This window comes from Bombus pyrosoma, linkage group LG1 (genome assembly GCF_014825855.1).
Source record: "Bombus pyrosoma isolate SC7728 linkage group LG1, ASM1482585v1, whole genome shotgun sequence".
Lineage (NCBI taxonomy): Eukaryota > Metazoa > Arthropoda > Insecta > Hymenoptera > Apidae > Bombus > Bombus pyrosoma.
Genome location: NC_057770.1, coordinates 5,146,263 through 5,168,661, shown reverse-complemented (window position 1 = coordinate 5,168,661; position 22,399 = coordinate 5,146,263). Strand labels below are relative to the sequence as shown.

At 40.1% G+C, this 22,399-nt stretch overlaps 1 protein-coding gene across 5 annotated transcripts in view; it reads right to left on the bottom strand.

Moving 5' to 3' along the window:
* The window catches only part of LOC122569706 (sodium/hydrogen exchanger 9B2), a 97,047-nt gene that overhangs the window by 39,699 nt on the left and 34,949 nt on the right, over nt 1-22,399 (bottom strand). For 3 of the 5 annotated variants that reach the window (XM_043731211.1, XM_043731202.1, XM_043731186.1), the window contains one exon: nt 18,113-18,487. In XM_043731211.1, the coding sequence (XP_043587146.1) occupies nt 18,113-18,487 (375 nt within the window). Of the gene's footprint in view, nt 1-18,112; nt 18,506-22,399 lie in introns of all 5 variants that reach the window. The other 2 variants (XM_043731193.1, XM_043731175.1) reach the window with 1 other exon arrangement.

Sequence of the window (22,399 nt, the reverse complement as noted above, 5' to 3'; positions counted from 1 at the left end):
CTATGTTTTGGATCTCCTGGTATAATAATCACTTCGATAACATAATCTTCCAGATTACCAACTTCTGTAGCCTTTGTTCGTACGCAGTCGATCTAATAAAAAACGGAAGGCATCGCCACTTTTCACTTTATCGACAATATACAGCGATACGTTTACAAATCGAGTTGCAATAATAACATAACATGTCATTAAGATAAGATAAATTTTTTTTACGGTAAAATACGAATAGATACTTGACGCGAAAATTTCTTTCTTCGGTCAACGTATCGACTTGTGAGAAGATGACTTTAAAGGGAAAGAAAATCTCGAAAACAATAGAATATACGTGGAATAAAATTACACCGCCATATGTTTTACGAGGAAACTTTGAATCTCAAAGTTGAACGTCGCTGTTGCGTCACGGTTTTAGGAGAGACAAACCTTGCACGCTCTGTCGATAGCCACTGATATACGGCTCCTCTGCACGACCGCGGACTCGCGGAATCGGCCATCGTGGAAGCGCCAAGAAGTCCGTTTAACGCGTCATTAGGTCTCGGAGGATGAAAAGAATGCCGCCGGGATCGAAGGGAATCTAGAATTTGGTATTACGTGATCTAGGATTTGGTATTCCCGACTTGTTTCGATTGTCTCGCTACGAACATGCAAACGAGAGATCGGCGATTCTTCCGTTCACAGAAACTTGTCAGAATTTTTGTATTCTCCGTTATATTGTATCTTTACTGTTATTTTAGCCAAGTTTAAGACGCAAAAGAGATTAAGTCGGGTCTTGACGCGATGTCTCCCGTTACAGAAACCCTGGGGACCTGTAAACTGTAAAAATGGTCGTGAGGAAAGGCGTATAAGCGAATCCAGCGTTTCGATTTATCGACTATAGCGCGACGCGTCCACGACAATTCGAAATGCCTACCGATCTGACATAAATTGCTGAAAATATTTAAGCGTTACCAGATCTATGCACACGAATACATATACATATATATATATATATATATATATATATATATAAATCTTTAATATATATATAGCGTTGTTGAATCTCTTTTAATCGTTTTGTACGAACTTCGATCATCGGTGTGGTAGCTGAAAAATTAAACAAACTGAATTATATCGTATGAGAAACGAACGAGTAAATACGGGTACGTTCGAGAGAGAACGCGGGTTTGTATCCGAAAAATCGAGCTTTGCTGTTCGACAGTACGGCACTCTCGATTCGAACAAAATAAATAAAAAAGAACCAATAGCTCGAACCACGTCAACTACCCTCCAACCTGGGCGTAAGTATGCCAGGACAACTAGAATACCTTTGCAAACAACCATCCGAGCGAAAGAGTTGGCTCTCCGTGAATCAACGTTTCCGACAACGGAAACTTCGTACACGATGTTTTATTCCACCGTTTCGATTTATTTCCCTCCCCTTTTTTACATCAACCGACTATTCTCCACGCGTGTTGTACCACGTGTTTCAGAGCACCCTTTATTAATATTCCCCCGAGAGGCTATTTGAAAACATCGTTCCATCGCAACACTCCATCGGACAGGTGAGATTCCTCTTTCTCTCTCTTTCGCTCTTCCCGTCGCGCCTATAGTAAACGAATCTCGATAAAATAACCGATCACTGATCGACGAAACCTGTTGATTACCTACCACCCACTACAACCGACGTATCTTATTCGTTTATGAGACCATCCACCGATGGTGGAGAATACCGAATCCATGAATTAATACACGATGGAGCACAGCCACGAGTTATTCAATCTTTAAAGCGCACTCGTTTATTTTCATCGCATCGCTCGGATCCCTAACGTCTAACGATAGGTATAATATATTTCGTTTAGGTCAGTTTACACGAGTTGTTTGTATTTTTAATATAGATGGGTGGCTCTCTGGCGTCGAGAAAAGAGAGAAAGACGAAGAAGATAGAAAATGCGGCTTGTGAAACGAGCGACCAGCTAATGAGCTGCTGCGGTATCGGTTAGGCCGTGCAATTTCGAGGTCGGCCATTCCCCGACAGATTTACATCACGGGAACATTTGCGTAGACGTAATAGGTTGGGTCGGACGCGGTGCGGATACCTCGATGCAATATCGAAGCGCAACGCGATTCAGCTTCTGTATTGCTCCACGTTGCGAATCGAACCACGAACGATTGTCTTTCGGCTTCTCTTGGGACTGCTAGATTCACGTTGAACTGATCCTGATATACGAGTTTCAATTCTGACAGTTGCATGGTAATTTAACAGCGCACCGTAGGAGATGATCGTACAGTCTGTACGAGATGGTTGTTTTTGGCTGTTTTGCTTTAGATAACGCGTTTAGAAACGCACGTTTAATTAGGCGCAGGAAAGCGTACGTAAAGAACTGAACCTTTACCGTTTCGTGTATTTAAAAAGGGTAGCGCTAGATTATAGATATCGATGTTAAATCAATATTGAATATAAATGATGTGTGATATAATAGACACGCGACACAGATACAAGAATGCATTTTAGGATTAAAGATAGGAAATGATCTGTCGCGTGTTACAAACGTTGTTTGTTGCAAATCATCGTATATCGGCCAGCGAGTTAACGGATTAAACGGATTATTTGAATTTATAAGAAAGCAAGATTTTACGTGACAGAGCAACGTAAAAGAGCGGTTTATTCGTGATCTTTGATCTGCCGATCAAGAATATTGATTGGAAAGTTTGAATTTTTTTTGTTAAGTAATATAGCATAGTATACCCGTATAATACGATATAACGTAGAATCTTTGATGTAAACTGAACCGTTTAGTCATTTATAGACGTCTATAAACTGTCCTAAATGTTACCTTGCCTTCTGTATTGCAACGGCTTTGAAAGTATCAGAACGATTATATTTTCGCGAAATTAGTAAACAAATTAGTAAACGAACAACGGCTTAAAAAGTATTACATAATGTTAGTATATCTAGCGGCAATTATCGTTATCTTTCGCTTAAACATTTCCCTCCTCTATACACGTAACTTGTAACATTGTTGAAAACATAACGATTAAAATAATTCTTCGTCTTTCTATTTTCAACGACTTTTACGAGTGATTTCTATTACGCCTGGCAATACGAAATTTTACTAAAAACTTTTCCAATTGTCCAACGTCCATGTCCAACGAAATGTCGTTGTAAATCGTTGTTAAAATCGTATTCGGATCTTTGAAAGAATTACGTTTGTTATATACAACGATAGTTGCGAAATGTCGGATGTTCACGAAACCGTATTTACGAAACGTGACTCGTGTCGAACGAACTGGCCAAAGCGTTTGTCGTCTAATTCGACTGGAAGGAAGGGAAAATTGCCGCTCGGTTTCCACGCGATCGGGTGTTTTCGTGGATTTCATCACGGTCGATCGACTTTACAGCACGTCGCATACACCTTAGACTCCGAAGCTGTGCTCGCCGTGCTTGGACTAAACAAAGCCGAGACGCGCGCCGCTACGTACGTAATATCATAAATATCTAAAAGTTGCTTCTTCTACCGGTGCCTTCTTCCAAGATATTTTTCTGTCGATAGCATACACGTGCGATTTTAACGTAAATTTGTCACGTTATACTAAATAATATTCAAGAGTAACACCGAGACAACCATTCTTACGATACGTGTTCTTTCGTCGAGGACTACTCGAGGTTCTACGAGTATCTAGTATTAGGCGTAAATCTAGCGTCGCCTAACCAACGCAGAAAAACGGACTACTTTTTAACGTGCTTGGACAAATCTTTTTCGACTTTGTCTATTCGTCTACCTTTTGCCCCGGCCGATGTAACCTAAACGTTGTTAATTGAAAGAACGAGTAACTAGACGTTATATACGCTTGATATAACAAAGTAGCTGTAATAACGGAAGACTTGCGAATATAGGAAATTTTTGTAAGAAGAACAAATGGACGATTACGAGGCGGATTAACGAAAGCACTAAGCGTCCAAGTAACACGTTGAACGAATCACGTGAATTCTCATCCTCGACCGTTTAATTCATCCATATGGCACCATCGACGTAATATGTACATTAACGTAGCCAATGTTCTCCCTTAAACTCGCTGTTAAACCCTTCCTACCACCCGTGCTTGCCTCCGTTGTTGTTATAAACGTGGCTCGAAGCTTTTGAAAAAAGAAAGAAAAAAAAAAAAAGGAAAAAATGATTTCGAGGAGCAACTTGTGACGAAGCCGACCAAGCCGACCAAGCCGACCAAGCCGACCAAGAGATAAAGAGACCCTCGAGTGTACGTGCATCGCTCGTAAGTGTGTATGCACGTTACATGCTACGTATGGATAAAGTAGCTGAATGTTAAAATGGATTAATACGCGCCAGTTAAACGGGGACAAGTGTTTCGCGGCACGTTGAACTAACTAATACATGCAACGTGTCCGCCCTGGTTCGGTAGATAGACACCAACTTTTGATACGAAAATTGCGACAATGTTCTAGTGGCTGCTCGACCCTCTTACTTATATCATCGACTCGACAACCGGATTTCCGCGAGGAAATATCCTAAGATCAGAGTGCTGCGCGATAATTAGGTAATTACGTGCTTCTATAGCGATGACCTCTGAACAAAATTTCGATCGTCCTACGTATACAAGCGGCATTCGTTGCTACATGCGTGTACACAGTTATCGGTATTCTTCGTACGGTTTTTAAATAACGGTTCGATCGATTTGTAAAATCATAGGTGAATTTGAGAATAGGAGTTTTAAAGGAAACACTAATATATGTACGTATACTTTGACATTACTTGGTTAAAACATTGCAGAGTAATGCGTTGGTAGAATAAGAAGCGAAGGTATACGGAATAAAAGTTGGAAAGAAATTACAATTACCTAGTATTTATCATTTTCATAGAGAACCGAAGAGCTAACAAGCGTAATAAACAGATTATCTGTCGTTAATCCCCAATGATAAAAGAAGAGGTACACCGATACATATGCAGGTGTATTGGACGCTTGTATTTTGATAAAGGAACTATTGTAAACATTTTTCTAGTTTCTTGCTTCTTATCTTAGATATTAGCGATTAAGGGTTCGGCTGACGTAAACGTAAGAATAATTTTGTACAAGGTAATAAGCGTCGTAAGTGTAGTGTGGGAAGTGTAAACAAGTGAAATTTCGATATCTCGATCGAAAGTTGAGTTTTTGACGAAACGTCGCTGAATTAGAAGCGTTGGAATTGATCGAGGAAGAGGCATCTTGTCAACGAATCGGTGAAAACGAATTCGTTTCCTTCCAGTTTGGAGGCAAAGATACGGCGACTAGGGAAAATGGGCCATCCCCGATCAATCGTGCGCAATCGAAGCATTTGGGCTTCTTCTTTTACCATAATAAACCCTCTGACCGGATGTTTACGCCGGATAGAGGATGATAGATAACGCGGGTAAAGCTGACCAAACACGCGAGCGATTCACCGGCACGCTCGCTTAGATAGACCAAGCCGCGTTCTATACCACCTGTGCAATGTGCAAACATCCATCGGCCGATCTGGCAAAACGGTCGGAACCATAGTCGAACGCTTATCGACTCGAGCGATCGACTTTGTTGCGACGACTGTGAAAGTATGCGTAGAGTCGGATTCTTCGATGAGAACACGAAAGCCCCTGTGTCGCGAACTAATCAACTGGATCGCTTTGTCGATGTTTCGTTTCGGCAGCACGGAATTTCAAATTTCAAAGGCAGCGAAGGATAGACGAATCGACGTTGTAACGATTCCGTCGCGCTATGCTCGTACGATGAGTATTTCAATCGGTCTCGATCTATAAGCGTATATCTCGATGATAAGTTTTGTCTTCCATATAGAGTTTCGGACCAACTTCTCGGCTGGTTACGGAATTTTTGGATAACGGAACTTGTACCGTATTTGTACGATTAGAATGTAACGAACAAATTGCCGACAGGCGGCAAGCTGAAACTTTGATTTGGCATTGTTCCAAACAAATTGTTCCTACGTGTTCTGTGCCTCGATACTTATCTAGGTAGAAAAACCTTTTTGGCGTGGCGATCGTGTAATAATCTTTGTGTTTTCTTCTAGAAAAGTTTCCCATAGAAATTGCGCGCGTATCGATCACACTTTACACGTAAAATTAAGTTTCCGTGTTTTACGAAAATAAAAGTTAATATTTATCGAAACGATATGAAACGGATAGATTGGTGTGTGTGTGTTTTTTTTTCTTGTTAAACAACTGTATATACTCGTCGAATTTGACAGATCCATCGAAATCAATCCTAGCGTCGTTGTCGATTCGAAGTTGAACGGTTGTCGATGTTTAGACATCTACCGACGATTAAACGTCAAATACAGGCCGATGTTTGCACCAATTTGCAAGACACGCGTTTAAACGTTCGAACACGGAACACAGAGCAAAAGACTATATCAAAGTAATCCGTTTACGCATCTGATTAGAAAAATTATCATATTGTCGCGTATATCGTTTTCCTAATCTTTATGATAAACGGTACGTTTGTAATGTAAGAACTTTGCGTAAAAGTTATTTTAAGAAGACCTTCCCGCGATATGTGATAGACAAATAAATAAATAAATAAAAGATTGCTAGTACATGATCTATTAAGCGATATAATTCCAGGCGAGAATTCTACAAAACAGCACTGTACAATTTTCTAAAATAAATTCCAGGAAACTTGTGCCCCTTTGCCGTTTCGTATACGTATAAATAAATGTTTCGTGGCCCGTTTCTTTCAAAGACATATCCAAGCGAGGACGTCCCGTTTAAGAAGGTATTTGCATGAAAGCACGAAAGGCTCTCGTTCACTTCGAGAATTGCGGAAATCACTCGCTGTATCTGGCAGCAATTAGCGACGAACGCGTTGATCGATAAACGCACGGCTCTCGATTATATCACTTTGCTAGGGGCGTATTCTAGGAGAAAACACGGGTAACTTTGCCACATGCGCTCTTTCTTAAACGTGTCGAGCACGTTTTCGATGCGATCGATACGCATTTAGAAAAGATTCTACAAAAGTCAGGTATTAGTTCGCGCAGTTCAGGTACAGAGGGTAGTTTGTTCAACGCCCGAGAAGCTAAATTCTGCGAAATCTTGGAAATCGACGATGTACGTACTAGGAAATGGAAGCTAATGTTTAATTTAAACTCGCGTGACCTGTCCGTAACTTATGGTATTTGCAAAAAAATGTAGTCCATCTAAATCGATTTAAAGGCATATACCTTTTAAACATCGTCCGTAACTTTACTGTATGTCCGTAAATAACTGTACGTTTTTCATATTGGCAGAGCAATTGCGAATTAATTTGTCCGATTCCGATTATCCGATTCGTAAATTATTCTTATCGATTTTATTAATCGGCTATCTATCTCTCTGGATACCTTAAAAGTTATTCGAGTGGCGAAAGATGCCATTTTAAGAATAAAAAGTGAGAGAAAGAAACGACGCGACGGAAGCGTTCGCGTTAAAAAATTGAAGATCAATTTTACAACTATCGAAGGAAAAAGAAGGGAAAGAAATATCATAAATCACGAGGCTACAAGCTCTACGACACGGTGTAAATGTTTCAGTGACACGTGGCTGGTCGGTGGAGGAATAAAATCGCGAGAAGCCAAACCGGAAGCCGTGTAGGTTGACGGCTCTATGTCTTCGTCGACCGCGACATCTTGTCGTCGCAGACCACGTTCCTGTAAAAAGTCCACGAGATAGAACGAAGCGGACGGCTGTCTGCCGGGTGCGCTCCCGAAGGAATTTTATAGACTGCTGCCGGATGTCGCGTTCTATCCGCTCTGCTACCTCTACCAGTAACCTCTATGCGTCACGGATCTCGCAAACTCCTTACGCGAGAACGAATTCCGGCCAACGGTTGCCCAATAACCAAATACGATTAATATCGGTTTTCAAATTTACACGTATTTCAAAAATATGAAAAATATTTGTTCATCGAAGAAATAAATTTCAAGCAACGATTTATCAACGATACAGACGTTTAATAAAAAGTTTTCAAATGCTTCTATATTTTCTTGTCTTTCAATTCAAATATTTGAATATAATTCTAATTTTACGATTACATATCCTCTCAATGTCCTTATTCCCTATTCCCTTATTCCACGCGAAGCGATAAAATATTAATAATCGGATCGCCAGAGATGTCTCGTGCTCGAAGCAACGCGAACGAAAGCAGGTCGTGAGATACGCGATATCTCGTGCAAATCGTCAGGCGAACGTCGTTCGATCATCGAATGTCTCGGCTGTAACGCTGCGTAGGAAAAAATCGGCCTACGATAAGGTTGGTCGAAGAATTTTCCATCTCAAGGTAGGAGAATTTCATGCAAGATGGCTGGCTCGAAGGACGAGTTAGTGTATTATTTGCTCGTAACCTGTTCACGAAAAGATGTATCTCTTTAAAAAAAAGTGATGTTTTATCGTCTCAAAGCAATCTGACGGCGATATTTTAAATTCACGTCCTATCTTTCCGGGGTGTTCCATACGGAAATTCCCGGTGGATCTCGAACGTCCTGACAGTTTTCCGAGTATGTGCACGACGACACGGCTTCCCTTTCGAGCCAACCTGTGTGTTCCATGTACCATACAGAGAAATCCATCGAAACTCTGAGAACATTTTTAGAAAATTTCGATTAAAATTGCTAGACGCGGAGCGCCGCGCTATTTTGATAAAGTTTCAAATCAATAAACGTACTTTGCATTAGATCGTCGATAAAATATATGGAGAGATATCGTTTTCTAGTCGAGAATGCCGACTCTCGAGAGGCTTCGAGAAGTATTTTGTAATTCTATTGTTTCTAATTTCCACATTTTCCTGTTACACACATTTTTCGTATCTACGAAATGGCAGAATGGCGCGAGGTTTGTGCGTTAACGCGAATTGAAAATCATACATACAGAGATATGTACTTTATCGTCGCTCTAATGGAAATTGTTACGACGTACGAATTGTTGACGTACAGTGAGAAAGTGCTTCGTCTTAAAAAATGTAGATAAAACGTAAGTGAAACATTTGGCCGTCACATCGGAGATGCAGCGATTTTATGTACGGCGATGCAAACGAGTCTATGCCTTTGTTAAATATTTTTTCTGATTCGCGCTCGTGAATTCTCCGATACTCGCGTAGCGATTAAGAACGGGAAGACTTTTTCCGGCGAGAATTTCCTCGTAACTCCTGGCAAGAGGACCGCGACGCCATGTCGTTCGCTGAGATTGCAGCTCGTGAAAACGTCTCGGCCTGCGCTGTTTGCGTTGTCTATGCCTTGGATAATGTGTTCCGGTCTGGCCTGTTATTAATTTCGGTATGAATCATATCACGTGCTTGGCTTATACGTTTGCTTTGTTTTACTTTGCTGTTACGACTTTTGTTTTCGATCAAACTACTGGAAATACGACCAGTCGGGATATATAAGACGACCAGATATAGATCTAAGGCCGCTAGATCGTTAATTATATCGCTAAATAATAAAGCTGGATTAGAATAACATCGAAGGTGATATCGATTTCTCGCGATTATGCAACGTCTTGATAGTTTAATTCAAAGTAGGAAGAATATCGTCGTTTCTCTTCGTGTTATTTCGTTCTTTAGATAAGAGATTATTTAACCTATACATACACTTTTATTAGGTATTTCAGACATACAGATAAGAAATTAATTTCTTTACAAGAAAATGTAGAATGTCGAGAGCAAATCGGAAGAAATTGCTTCCGATACACTGAAAGGTCTGTATTTTTTTAGGAAACGTAGCGTCAAAGCAAACGACCGTTATAAAACTACATATTATATTGTCACTTGTGGCACAGGTGTAGCCTGACCGTTATCGTAAATGTCCACCGTAAACGGTGAGAACAAGGTCCGCCGATTATTTATAGTCCGCAGTATATTTTATTTCTCACTTTTAACAATCGTTCGCGTATTAGGTACCTCTTACTTGTGTCGTAAGCTTCTAAGCTTGTAAATGACGAAAGGAACGAGAAAGGGGAACGACTGTTTCTTAAAAGTAAGAAAATTATTGCTACCATTAAAGTCAACATTGTTACCGCGACGAACAAAATTAAAACGCGTAGCTAATGTTAGCGAAACGAAGGTCCGTAACTTTACGTACGGCCGTATCATCGTAAACGCGTAAGAATTTTGTCTTTCTATTTATCCTTTTATAGCTTCTTTTAGACCTACTTTACTTGAAATTTATATTCGCTCATCGAGCTGTTGCATTTCCTATCTTTCATTCAGTTACGTTTTCGCTACCTTCCGGCTGAAATTTATCGAGGTCGAAAGCGATTATTTTCTATTCTTCGACTATCGTACATTCGCTTGAAATATACGTACTCGCCGATATTCAATCAGACAAATATCGTTGGAAAGTATGTCAAATCACTTAAGAAAAATGTATATGTAACCATTGTCTTTTCGTATTCCTCAGAACCGAATGAACGAACGAACGAATCAGACGACAAGCTTGAACTAGACACTAGTTAGATAGGACACGTCGCTATCCTTCGAACAAGAAAATCGTTTACTGCTTAACACGTTCTATTACATCGTCTGTTATACGTGTAAGCTACACGCTGAAGCTTAAAAATACCGAATCTTTAAACGCTTAAAAAATATTCTTTTTACGAATACCCTCGATCGTTCAGAGTTTCCATCGTTGCAGCGATATTACTGGACAACAGGGGCCATTTCGATTTTTCCACTCTCGTGGACCACGCCCACCGCTATTATCGGCACTCGCGGATTCTTCTTGCGTTCCGAAATGGTGGTAAGTTTCGGGAAACGGGCTTGAGAATCACGGCTCGAATATCGATACGAATATCATCGCGATGCAATCGGATATACGCAGCTAGGTCGCGGTACGTAGGTAGACAGAAACGCGTTTCCATATCCAAGCTCTTCCACACGGTGATACAGCAATGGGAAGCGATATACGAACATCACCTATGCGTCAAAGGTATAAATCCTCGCCGCCCCCGTTTTTGACGGTTAATGTTTCACGAATTGTAAAACCTAGAACAGCCTCGTCGTATACGTACTTGAAAACGTCCGTTATTTCCGCCCTTTTGTCTTTTTCCGCGCGTACTTTGGTCTAAAAATGTATATTTCGTCGGTTGAAATTGTTCTATCGCCAAATGATACATTTGCGAGGAGAATTTGCCGATCAAACTCAATCGCCGTTTGGCTTTTCTTAATCTTTTTCGTCAAACGTCCAATGGTGTTATAATCAAGCATTCGTCCAACATATCCGTTAATAACAAACTCCGTTATTAAGGTATCACTTACGACGCGTAACATCTGCTATTTACATTTAAATTACATTTAAATTGCATATTTTTACTTCTTTCCTCCTTGATTATATATCGTCGCTCATTAAAAAATGTTTCTACATTTATTACTTCTTTATTTTCTCCCGTTTCCGTGTTTTTTTTTTTTCTCATTCCCGTTTCCGCTGTGGACACGACATTTCCATTAAAGTCCCAATCTCCTACCGTCGACAGACATATTATACATATAATATATCGTGTTAACAAATGTATTTAATTGATTGTGAATGATTGGGTTGATCGCCCAATGACTTTCTGCCGCTGAATTTGTCAATCACGTGTTTTACGATATCTCGATTATGTCGCGGCATCTGTGTGGGATTAGACAGAGTACAGCTGTACACACGTACATACAGCGCGTACAAATATAGTTCAATATCCGGAAGTGCGTAAACGATGATTTATGATTTATGATTTATGATTTATGATTTATGATTTACGATTATGAATATGAAATTACGCGAAGGAAGATACAGAGACCGTGTTTTGTGACGTACTATGTTTTAGAAAACTTAGTCGATCAAATGTATACGATATTGGCAAATTCGACGAATAATTATATCGTGGTATTTGCAAAAATAAGTTGTTCGTAGTCTGGTTACGCTGCGTCCGGATTGCTGTTCGCGATCAGCGCGGATACTTTAGCGAGTAGCGAACGCTGTTCGTTCGAGAGGCGGCATATCAAAGGGTTGGCCAGCGTACCAGCAATAAGTTCATGACCGTTTAGAAGCTGTTTGCGAGTTGTTGGAGAACCGCGGTGTGGACGCGACGCTGTTCCGCTGTTTCTGCTCGTGAGCAGCTCGCGAATAGTTCTAGCCAGTCTGAACAAAGCGTTACGTATCTTGCAATTAGTTAAAATGTGTGTTCGATGTGACGATGCAAAACGTTCATGGTTTCGTTATTACGTGAGACGAATAGCGAATGATAAGCACCGACTAACGCCGATTCAGGCTATCCTGGATAGGCTATAGAAAAATAGCGAAAGTTTGTTCTCTTTTATTCGTCTCACAGACCTTTCGAAAACCTGAGAAAAATGTTAAAAAGTAATGCTCGTAAACGTAAACGTATATACGGCGTAAACGATGAAAATTCGAACAAGAACGAACGTGCCTTGGTCTTGATTCGCGTACGATATTCATGTACATATTTCTTTCGTCGATGAAACAGGCAACGACGTAGCGTGCTACTTACTCGTTTCGTGCGAATTTCGCAACGTTCGGTTCGCGTAATACGTATCGTAGAACGCGTGTGTGCGTGTCAGACAAGATATCCTACGTTATTAGACGAGCCTTTAATGACGCCATGCTTCTACGCGCTGTTATTATATCGTCGGACCGAACTAGCCGACATTTTCGTCAGTGATGTATCGTTGAGAAACCGGAATGGGGGATACGTGGCTGACGCGAATTATCGTCGCGTTCGACGTTCGGTGGATAATTTTTCACCGTAGTGGATAATCCAGGTATTTGTAGAACCGTTAGGTCCGTGTAATAATCGCTCGAGTTCGAGGATATTTTTATATTGGCCAAGCCAAGGTAAGAGAAAAATGAGAAATATATGATAATTGCGTCGGAGATTTCGTTTATTAGTGGTTGATATTTCAAAATGAATCGGAATATTTCCGATTATCGGCAAGATTTCCCCTGTGCAAACAAATATACTTGCAACTTAAACGATGTAGGACACGGTAATTGTCAGACTTAAAGAAGCATGTCCGGCAGTTTAGCTCGTACAAATTGTAGACAAAAAGACTATGACATTCGCTTTCATAAATGGTGCAGAACTTTGTATATACGCGTGTACTCGCCTATACCTGCCTATGATATACTCGTTACACAGGACCGAGGCCAGTAAGTACTTACTTTACGCGATTTAAGAAACTGTTTTATCTAGTGATTCTATTCGCGCATTCGACGCTAGCGAACACGAACGTACACACGATCGACGATAAAGGATATAAAGTGGATTCGAACGATAGCCTTGGAGCGAGCGGTACGAAATTCAATGTTATTAAGGCGTGCGACAGCTTGCGTTGAGCGTAATTTTCTTTAAACATCCACGACTCGAAAACTAAAGTATACGTAGAACAGTGTATGTTCGTAAGACGTTATTTTGTAGACATTTGTAGACATTTATCGACACGCATTCCGATCGAATCGGCCTGCCTGTGCGAGTACCTGATCCCCGACTCTGGTTACTCTATGTCATTCTGTATAATAGCATGCGCTTTACTTATCGTCGGCAAAATGATAAAAAGGAATGATAAAAGGTAGAGAGACGAAGGATTTCGGAAAAGTAAATAACCGTTGAACCATACCGTTAACAGTTTATGGTCAATTTTGTTCGATGACACCAATTATAGGTTAAATTCGTAATAGAACTATAGATCAAGTAATGTAATCTGTCTTTTTTCACGTAAAGCAACTGTTTTCTTGATATAAAAAAATTGGCTCTCTCTCTGTAGTTAATTTAAAAGCGAAGAAAACGGCTGCCTACGTGAATGCAAATTTCTTGTCAACGATAAACGTTCCGAAAGCCACAAGTTTGAAGTATCTCGACAGATTTTAGGATTTACGAGAGTATCGAGGACGCTCGCGAATTGCGACAAAGAAGTATTTGTCCGACAGCTTAAACAGCTGGATTAAAAGCGATTTCTATTGGGAATACACCTTGAATCCTCTCTGAACTCCTTCGGGGACCGTGATTACTATGCAGCGCGTGACATTGTCGCGTATGACCGCAACCAATCGCCATTGGTTGGCCTCGACATTAAAAAGGGGCCACCTTATGATCGCGATGAGTCGATGGTTGCTTCGTCGTGTCTCCTGTCTTTCTGCTCTCTATGCGACACACGCGCGAGTGAAAATAACGATCGGTCGCGCAATCGTCAAAGAAAATATCGTAATCCGATCGTCGATGGAGCAGAGAGTACACGAGTTACGTCGATCTATCGAGGACAGGATACATCGTCGCGAAATCTTAGGAGTTAAAGTTACCTGTCTATCTTTTTAGGAGAGTTTGTTAAATTTTTTAGGGTTACACGCCCTAAACTTTCATGTAAGCATCACTATCCAACTATCGCACAATCTCAACTATCCACTTGCAACTTTTCACCTACAAGCGTCATCTTTTGCTTACTGCACGTCGTAAGCAAATTGATAGTTTATAGAGCATAAATTGTTTTTTATTTACATAGAGCGCCCGATTTCAATGCATAAATGCGAATTACTGATAGACTATCTGCCGTATAAAAAAAAAAAAAAAAAAAAAGAAAGAAGAAGAAAAAAAGGTGTTCAGAGAGAAATCGAACGATTATTTAACTGGTGGAATCGTATAGCTTTTTATGCAGTAATCGTCATAACGTTCTCTATAAAAGATTGTCAACCTATTCGTAACGAAAGTTTAGTTCGAATTAGTTTAGCAGATATTTTCACGCTTATCGTGTAAAACTTGCAAGGAAAAAGGAAGGAGTAAAACGAAAAATAAAATAAAATGTAACAATTTCTCTTTGCAGGAAAACTGTGATTTAAAGCTTGGATATCGTTCTCGGATGATCGACCTATCGTCACTCTCGCACGAAATAGCTGACGAATTGAAAATCTCTCTGTTACATCTTATCGCGAAATGTTGTGCGCTGGCCAGAATTTCATCCAGTTTCCTTCGTGTTTTTCGCTCGTCCCTCATGTCTCGTGTCTCGTGTCTCGTCTCTCGTCTATCGATCCGTTCGATCGTACGATCGCCTCTCTATCTAATTCCGTCCTGTCCTTTGTAAAACGCACTCGTTAACTCGTTCCCTCTCGTCCCCAGTCTAAATAGCAATAAAAATCAACGGAGGAAGAGAAACTCGGAACTCTCAGACAATATTGTCAGATGTTATCGCGTCAAGTGCCACAGTGTTTGAAATACCGTGAATCGGATAAAGAGAATCGGCCCAAAATTGAAAGCACTTTTCGTCCGCTCTCCGCGATTTTGGAACTGAATTTTGTGTCAAACGATACCACGTGATAAGAAATCAATCGGTACAGATTAACAAAGTATATCTCGTAGACGAGAGTACGTGTGTATCTTGTTTCTATAAGTGTTCCTTCAAAATTTCGATTGTAAATATTTATTCGCAAACATTGATTACCGAGAAGGTGGAAGTTTTGCTTATTTTATTACTGAAAATCGCGCCAAATGGACGCTAAACATTGGTTATCGACGAATCGAAGATACTTATCTGTTGGCAGCAAAAGAAAAGAAGAGAGACGCTTCTCATCGTTTGACTGGAAACGCATATTGACGGTGGTTTTGCTACAGAAGTGAAAACAGCCTGCGTGTACGACGTATGTATGTATACGACTGCTTGTATAACGTGTATAACATTATGTAGTCCGAAATTTATACTTATTTTTAATTAATCTAAAGATACAGTTGCGCATCTATTGTCGATACCACCTAATGGCAAAATCCGCAATCACTTAGTTGCCAACTCAATAGCTGTATGGATATATAAAATATCGTACAATGTAATACGATTGATTGCTCCTTATGACAGTTTCATCGTTGAATCGCTGTCGACAAATACGATATTTCCTGCTTTGAGATACGATGTAACCTATTGTTAATAGAGTTGCTTACTGTGTGTACGCTTTGGATCCAAGTCGGCAGATTGCTTTACTCTAACGTCGATTCGGATGCGGCTGGCCGATCGAAAGCCATGAGATTTAAAAGAGAAACTTTTACAATAGATAGCCAACGAATTTAGAAAATAAATCAGGCAAATATGTAATTTTGTCCCGAAGAGTTGAAACTTTTCAACTCCTTAACGTAGAAAATAAATTTCGAATTTAACGTTCGATACATTTAACGTTCTAATCTTGTTTACGCTCCTTTCGGTATATTTTTTAAATCTCTTGGTTTCTTTATTTTCCAGGGTAAAATGATGGAAAGCCACCGCCCGCCTATGTTTATACAGACATAAGCGTATTCATCAGCCCGATATAATATATTTCCGACACGGCAGTCGTGCTAATAATCGATTCCGGAGAGGCACATACGAGCAGAAGGAACAAATATTATCACATGATGCGGTGGAATAAATTTCAATTACGAAATGATGAAGTTCCATTTACAAATTCAGCCAAAGAAGTAATGTGTGCGTAACAGCACATGATTTTAATCACGTGCTCAGTTAAGTCTAACTGTAGTCACGCGCAACAGCGTAATAATTAACCCCTTAGCTCAGTTGGGTCAACGATGTCGTTCAACCAAGTACAAACATTCCGTCTCGGTGGCTCACACTTGTAAATTGCAACATTTCATGGCACGTATCGATTCTCTTATCATCCATTATCCCTGCGTTATCCATTATCACAGTGCGGCGTCACAGTTCGCGTTAAACCTTTTCTATTGGATTTTCACCAATATCTCCAGATAGAAAAATTTTATTTATTTTTCAGCTTTTATTTTTCCGCGTATCTTTTACAACTTCAGTTACCAAAGTATTTAGTTTTGTGGCATACCAATCATCCAAAAAAAAAAGAAAAAAAAAAAAAATAAAAAGAGAAAAAAAAAGAAAGAAAAAGAAGAAGAGAGAAAAGCATCGATTTTATTGAATTTCGATGACACGTATTTGGAAATTTTTTCAAATCCTTTAGCAAGTTTTTCGTGTTGAACGATCGACTGGAAAAACGTTTCAGAATATGTTTAGTATGTTATTGGGTTTTTGAAAGAGTCGATTTATTTTGCCGGAATAGAACTGACCGTAGAGAAATTTCTCCGTGTATGACATTTAATTCTAGGGATGGACGATCACAAGGATGGAGAGGTTTTAACCGTAACAGGTTACAAACAATTATTTCGCGAGCGTCAGAAAGTAAAAATATTCTAACTGACACGATGCGATCTAAAGTTTTTTCGAAATTCATAAAAAATTCGCTCGCGTACGTTAATTGTGGATAAATAGAATGTTTGTTGTCTGAATGTTTCATAATTTGGACATTCTATAATTATGGTTACCTATTTACTGGTTCTTTTTTCTTTTTTCTTTTTTCTTTTTTCTTTTTTCTTTTACAGTGAACATACTCTATCCGTCTTTCTACAGTTAGTGTAAAATGGTAGAGTAGATGGCGAAAAATGGAATAGAAAACAAAGACCTTTTCTCTCAATCTTTTTCCGGGCCTATAACCAGTATTTGTATACATGTATCTGACATATATGTACGTAAGAACGTAGGTTGCAAACAGCCTGACCTAAGAGAATTACAGTTTAAGAACTTTCCTCGAAAGTTTCGTAAATGCGATGGACGCGAACAATCAGAGTTATTTTATATACGATCTGGAAAGCCCGAGGACAATTAATGTATTTTGTCAAAAAATTATATAAGCATGTAATTCAATAAGATACATTGCCTTTGAAATTATTTAAAATCATTAATTTACCATTTAATTTCTCTTTTTGTCGCCTAAAGAAAGTTAGAAAGCTCTGGAAACAACTGGAGATACGCGATTAAGATATTTCATGTATCCGTCATTTTAATAGAAATACGAAAAGCGATTCGCTACGAAAGCCCAAAGGCAAACAGCGAAAATAACGAGGAGAGACAAGATCACATCCGGCGTGCTAGCGTTACATAGTTCGTTCAAGAGGCAACGATCGTAATCGATGGATCGCGCGAGTTTATGCAAATTCGTACTTTTACGAACTGTATGTTTTCGTACGTTTAAATTTCTGTAAATACGTAATCATCCGTACGGTTTAATCAGGCGCTGTTTGCGCTAACTTTTCGGAAAACGTTTGAAAGTAAGAAAGAAGATAAAAGTAAAAAGCGAAGAAAGACTCACCGCAAATTGGAGACAACGGTGACGTAGTTGCCTTCGATGGAGACCAGACCGATATTCTGCAGTATAATCCCGGTGATCAACATGCCGATTAGAGCAGGAAGCGTGGTCAAGGAGAATAGCCATCCGCCAAAATGCGCCGCCAAGCAAAGGGTGGCGAGGCCGAAAAGCTGACCACCGGGGGCGGCGTCATCTTTTAGTATCGTATACACGATGCCCCAGAGCAGCAGCCCTAACAGGAACAGGCACAACAGCCGAGCGAATTTTCGGTAGCTCGGACAAAACGGTTGTGGACAGGCTTTCCTCCAACCCGTCGGCTCCCACGATGGCGTATCGTCGCGACCGTGGCATCGCGCGCAAAACAGGTACAACCATGATCTGAAAGAAGCATCAAGCCTGAACAAAATTAAAATAGAATTGTTTCTTTGTGCTTTTGGTTACGTTTTGGTTATGACCGAGAATTACGAGAAATTCCTATTTTCTCTTCGTTCTCTTCCTCTTTGCCTTCTTATTCGTTTGTTTTAAGGTAGCGCAGGGAAATACCTTGATAGAAAGAAAATGACAATGTGATAAGCGTTCTCGTGTGATTGCGATATGTCGGACGTCGGTTTTATTCTTTCTCTTCTTTTTTCTTTTCACTTTCAAAGTTTTACTCGCGGTTTTATGCAGTAGCTATCAGGGGAGTAGCTGATCGAGCGACGAATGGAACGGCGAATAGGCGATAAAGGTAATATATTTGTTAAATCGGAGCATATTTTTATCCAAATATAGATAGATTTGCTATCGATGCGATAGATAGATGCTTTGCGTGAATTCTGCACGCGAAACACGTTGCGATTCGCGTGTCGATTCCTAAGTACGTTTCGTGAAACTTTGTAATCTATGATCGGATGCCGACATATTTTTAAGAACGTCTGGATATCATGCGACATCCGTGTCATTATCTGTTACTGACCGATCAAGACGGTATACTAATTCCTGTATCGACGTGTTAGGTCGCGTGGGACGTCTGCACGCCAGCCCTCGTTACCTGGCAGCCAACGGCCAACCTACAGTCTTCCCGATTCTCAATAGACCCTCGGACCCACCATAAAACGTTAACTTTCAGCTTCATTGTTTCCACACGTGTTTGCCAGTTAAATTGCATGTCTGGAGAATTCTCTAATTCTAGAAGTATTTTCAGCTTATGGCTGGGTCTTGGAAAAGTCTTTGAGTTTATTAGGCGCTCTTAAGAATCACGGAGAAAGCGGACAGTCACCAAATGGGGGAAAAGCTAACACATGTCCATCGGAAAAGGCTGTTTTTTCGTCAGGAGCAAAGTCCACCCCCGCTCTACGTTGGTGGGAGACTTCTGCATATCCTGTTCATCAGAATGGGTCATAACAAATCGCGGATCGTTACCCTCACTTTCTGGACGAAAAGTGTGAACAACGAATCCGCGTTCTTCGGTCAAAGGGCACGCCCACACCAAGCTTTCCTCCGAGACACGACAAGGGCAGTTCTTCTCTCTCGGTCAAGTCGTCACCAACTCTCGATCAAGTCTTCAGGTCGTCAATAAGTGTTCGATCGATCTCCCGCGAATAGAGTCTGTCGATATCATCATACGAAACGACACGCAAAGAGTCTTAGGTCGTACTAACTCGTACGTTGTACGGTCAAACATTCACTATTGTATAACACCGAAGTTGTTGGATCGATTAAATATATAAGTAACCTGTTAATCGCAGCGTTATTTCAATTAATCACCCTTATTATCCCACAAGAAATAAGGGATCGTACGATTCGTGGCGTCGATTAGTCGATCGTAACGGGAATTTACGACTCTCGTTGGCGCGCTTCTTCGAGATCGCGTCTCCCCGCGAACGTGCGAAAGTTCACGATGAAACCGCAACCAATATCGATACACCGACGCTAAATCTATTCTTATATATGTCCTTGCAACGTACGGTACGGAACGGAACGTCGCAGACGATGCATGCATCGCAACGTATGGACAATATGCGCATCCCAAAATTCGTATATTATGAAAAATTAATAACTTGCTCGACTTTCTTACTCCCTTATCCTTTATCCTTTATATCTCATGACGCGCACGGCTATCATACACGATACCACACTCCTGTTAATCGTCATCGTTTCTATGAACCGTGTGTCTCTTGCCTCGATCACCTATCTGCCCTCTGCATTAATTAAAATAACGTCAACTTTTGCAATAATTTTGTTCAAACATACGTTTTATTTAAAGCAGCGCTGCTGCCCATTAAACAGCGTCGAAACGGTATTGACTGAAATTGCAGATATCAAGGTGTGTACGTCTATAGAATGATATATTTGCGTATTTATCGAAAGTTTCGATCTAGAAAAATCTCGTAATCGCATTTTCGCGATAAGAGCGGAAATTGAAACAAAGCAGGGGACAAATGGATCTCGGTATTTCGTACTGATTTGTAAGTTGGAAGTAAAACGCGGCATCGGAAGAGACGGAAGAAGAAGCAAGGCAAGAAAGCGAAATAAGGCCAATGTAGGAGAAGTTTGAGAGCGAAATGTGCACCGTATCTCAACCGTCAACGTCGATGTTGATATTTTACTGTAAGACTTGAAATACCACCATCTGTAAATCACGTCTTTTTAAAGAATTATCTGCACTTTGAACGCATTTTGAAGTTTTATCACCGAACGATCGATTTCCGAAGTAAACGAAAAGTAAATTTGCTTGGCAGTTGATTTCAAGAACGTTAACTTTTTCTTTTGCAAGATACGGTCGCTTGTGAAGTTATACGCGATGAATCCGTCTTTTCGCTGATTCAATGGATTCTTCCTATTAACTTTGACTCTGACTCTGACTCTGACTCTGACTCTGACTTTGACTCTCCTAAAATAAATGGAGCAAAAAGCTCGTCGAGAATTCAGAAAGCGTTAACAGAAGCGTATACCTTGTAGAGTGCAGGCGAACAGACGATATAGGAAACTTGGCGTAGAGCTTCGTTCAATCTCATTAGACTTTATGATCTTTATGATCTTATCCAAGGCGATTGGAAATGACACGCTTTGTAAAACCGACCGTTACATCACGAACTACGCTTCCTCGATCCGTTACAATTCCCCCGATTATTAGGATTGCCTGCTACGAATAGTTTTCGTTCGTTGTCTCCGTATCGATTGTACGATGGTGCGAACGATGTGCAGGTACGCGCGTTAAACCGATAGACGGTGTGTTGGCATCTCCAAGTTTCTAACTCTGTTTTTATCTCCTCTCACTTACTTATAACTGACCAGTAGGTTTTTACTACGTTAATACGTGTTTCTTATTGTTAATATCGTCTGATATTACAATATTACGCGATATCGTGTGATCACATCTTTTAGTACCGGTATTGAAAAATTATGTACATTTTTTGCCGTAACTACGAAATTACGTCATCGGCTTTAATACAATACGTTACAAACGTTAAGAAACGAGTACGGTGTTAAGTACGGCGGTTAAGGAATCGACAGCTTAAACAGTTGCGCGTTTAAGAAGAGCGTTTAAAGCTTGGATGCGAGGCATGAGGTGCCATGAAAGGGACGATATTTTTTTTATCCTCCATTTACCGTTACACGCGCGTAAGAGTATTCAGGTATTACGTTCGTTGAAATTATCGTTGTATTAAAGATATAAAATGTTTTGCGCGATATTTAGCGAGAAAAATTTAGTAATAAAGGAAAAAAGAGAAAAGAAAAAACGTTCCAAGTTTGTTCTCTTCAGGGAAACGTCTTTCGTTTAAACATATTTTTCCCGTGACAGATTTATGCGCATACGTCCCACTTTTATCGGTCTCTTCAACTGATATCGCGATATGATAAATAAAAGAAATACTTGTATTTTTTCATAAATATTTCTTCTAATCTTATTAAGAAATATAGCACTAGACGACGCTGTCTTATTATCAACGTGCAATACCGGACGATGCTTATTTTAATAAAATGTCATTAAAAGTCTTATATAACTTGAACTTTGCTTTCAAAAGCTGAACGCCATCTACTTTTCTAGATTGCCGCCTACTCTATACGCACGTTATCGCCTATATCTGTCCCATCGGGTTGTCGTTTTTAAGAAAATGTTTTAGGAAAATTAGCATCGATCGTACTCGTGTGTATCGAGGATCGTTACTTGCCAGATTCGTTATATGCTATCGCGTTTCATATAATAATAAAATACCGATTTTACCGAATACGATCGATCGATCGACGTTTGTTAATAAGCTTGCGATGAAACTTGACGCAAACGAGTCTTTCGCGTTTCGCGTTTAA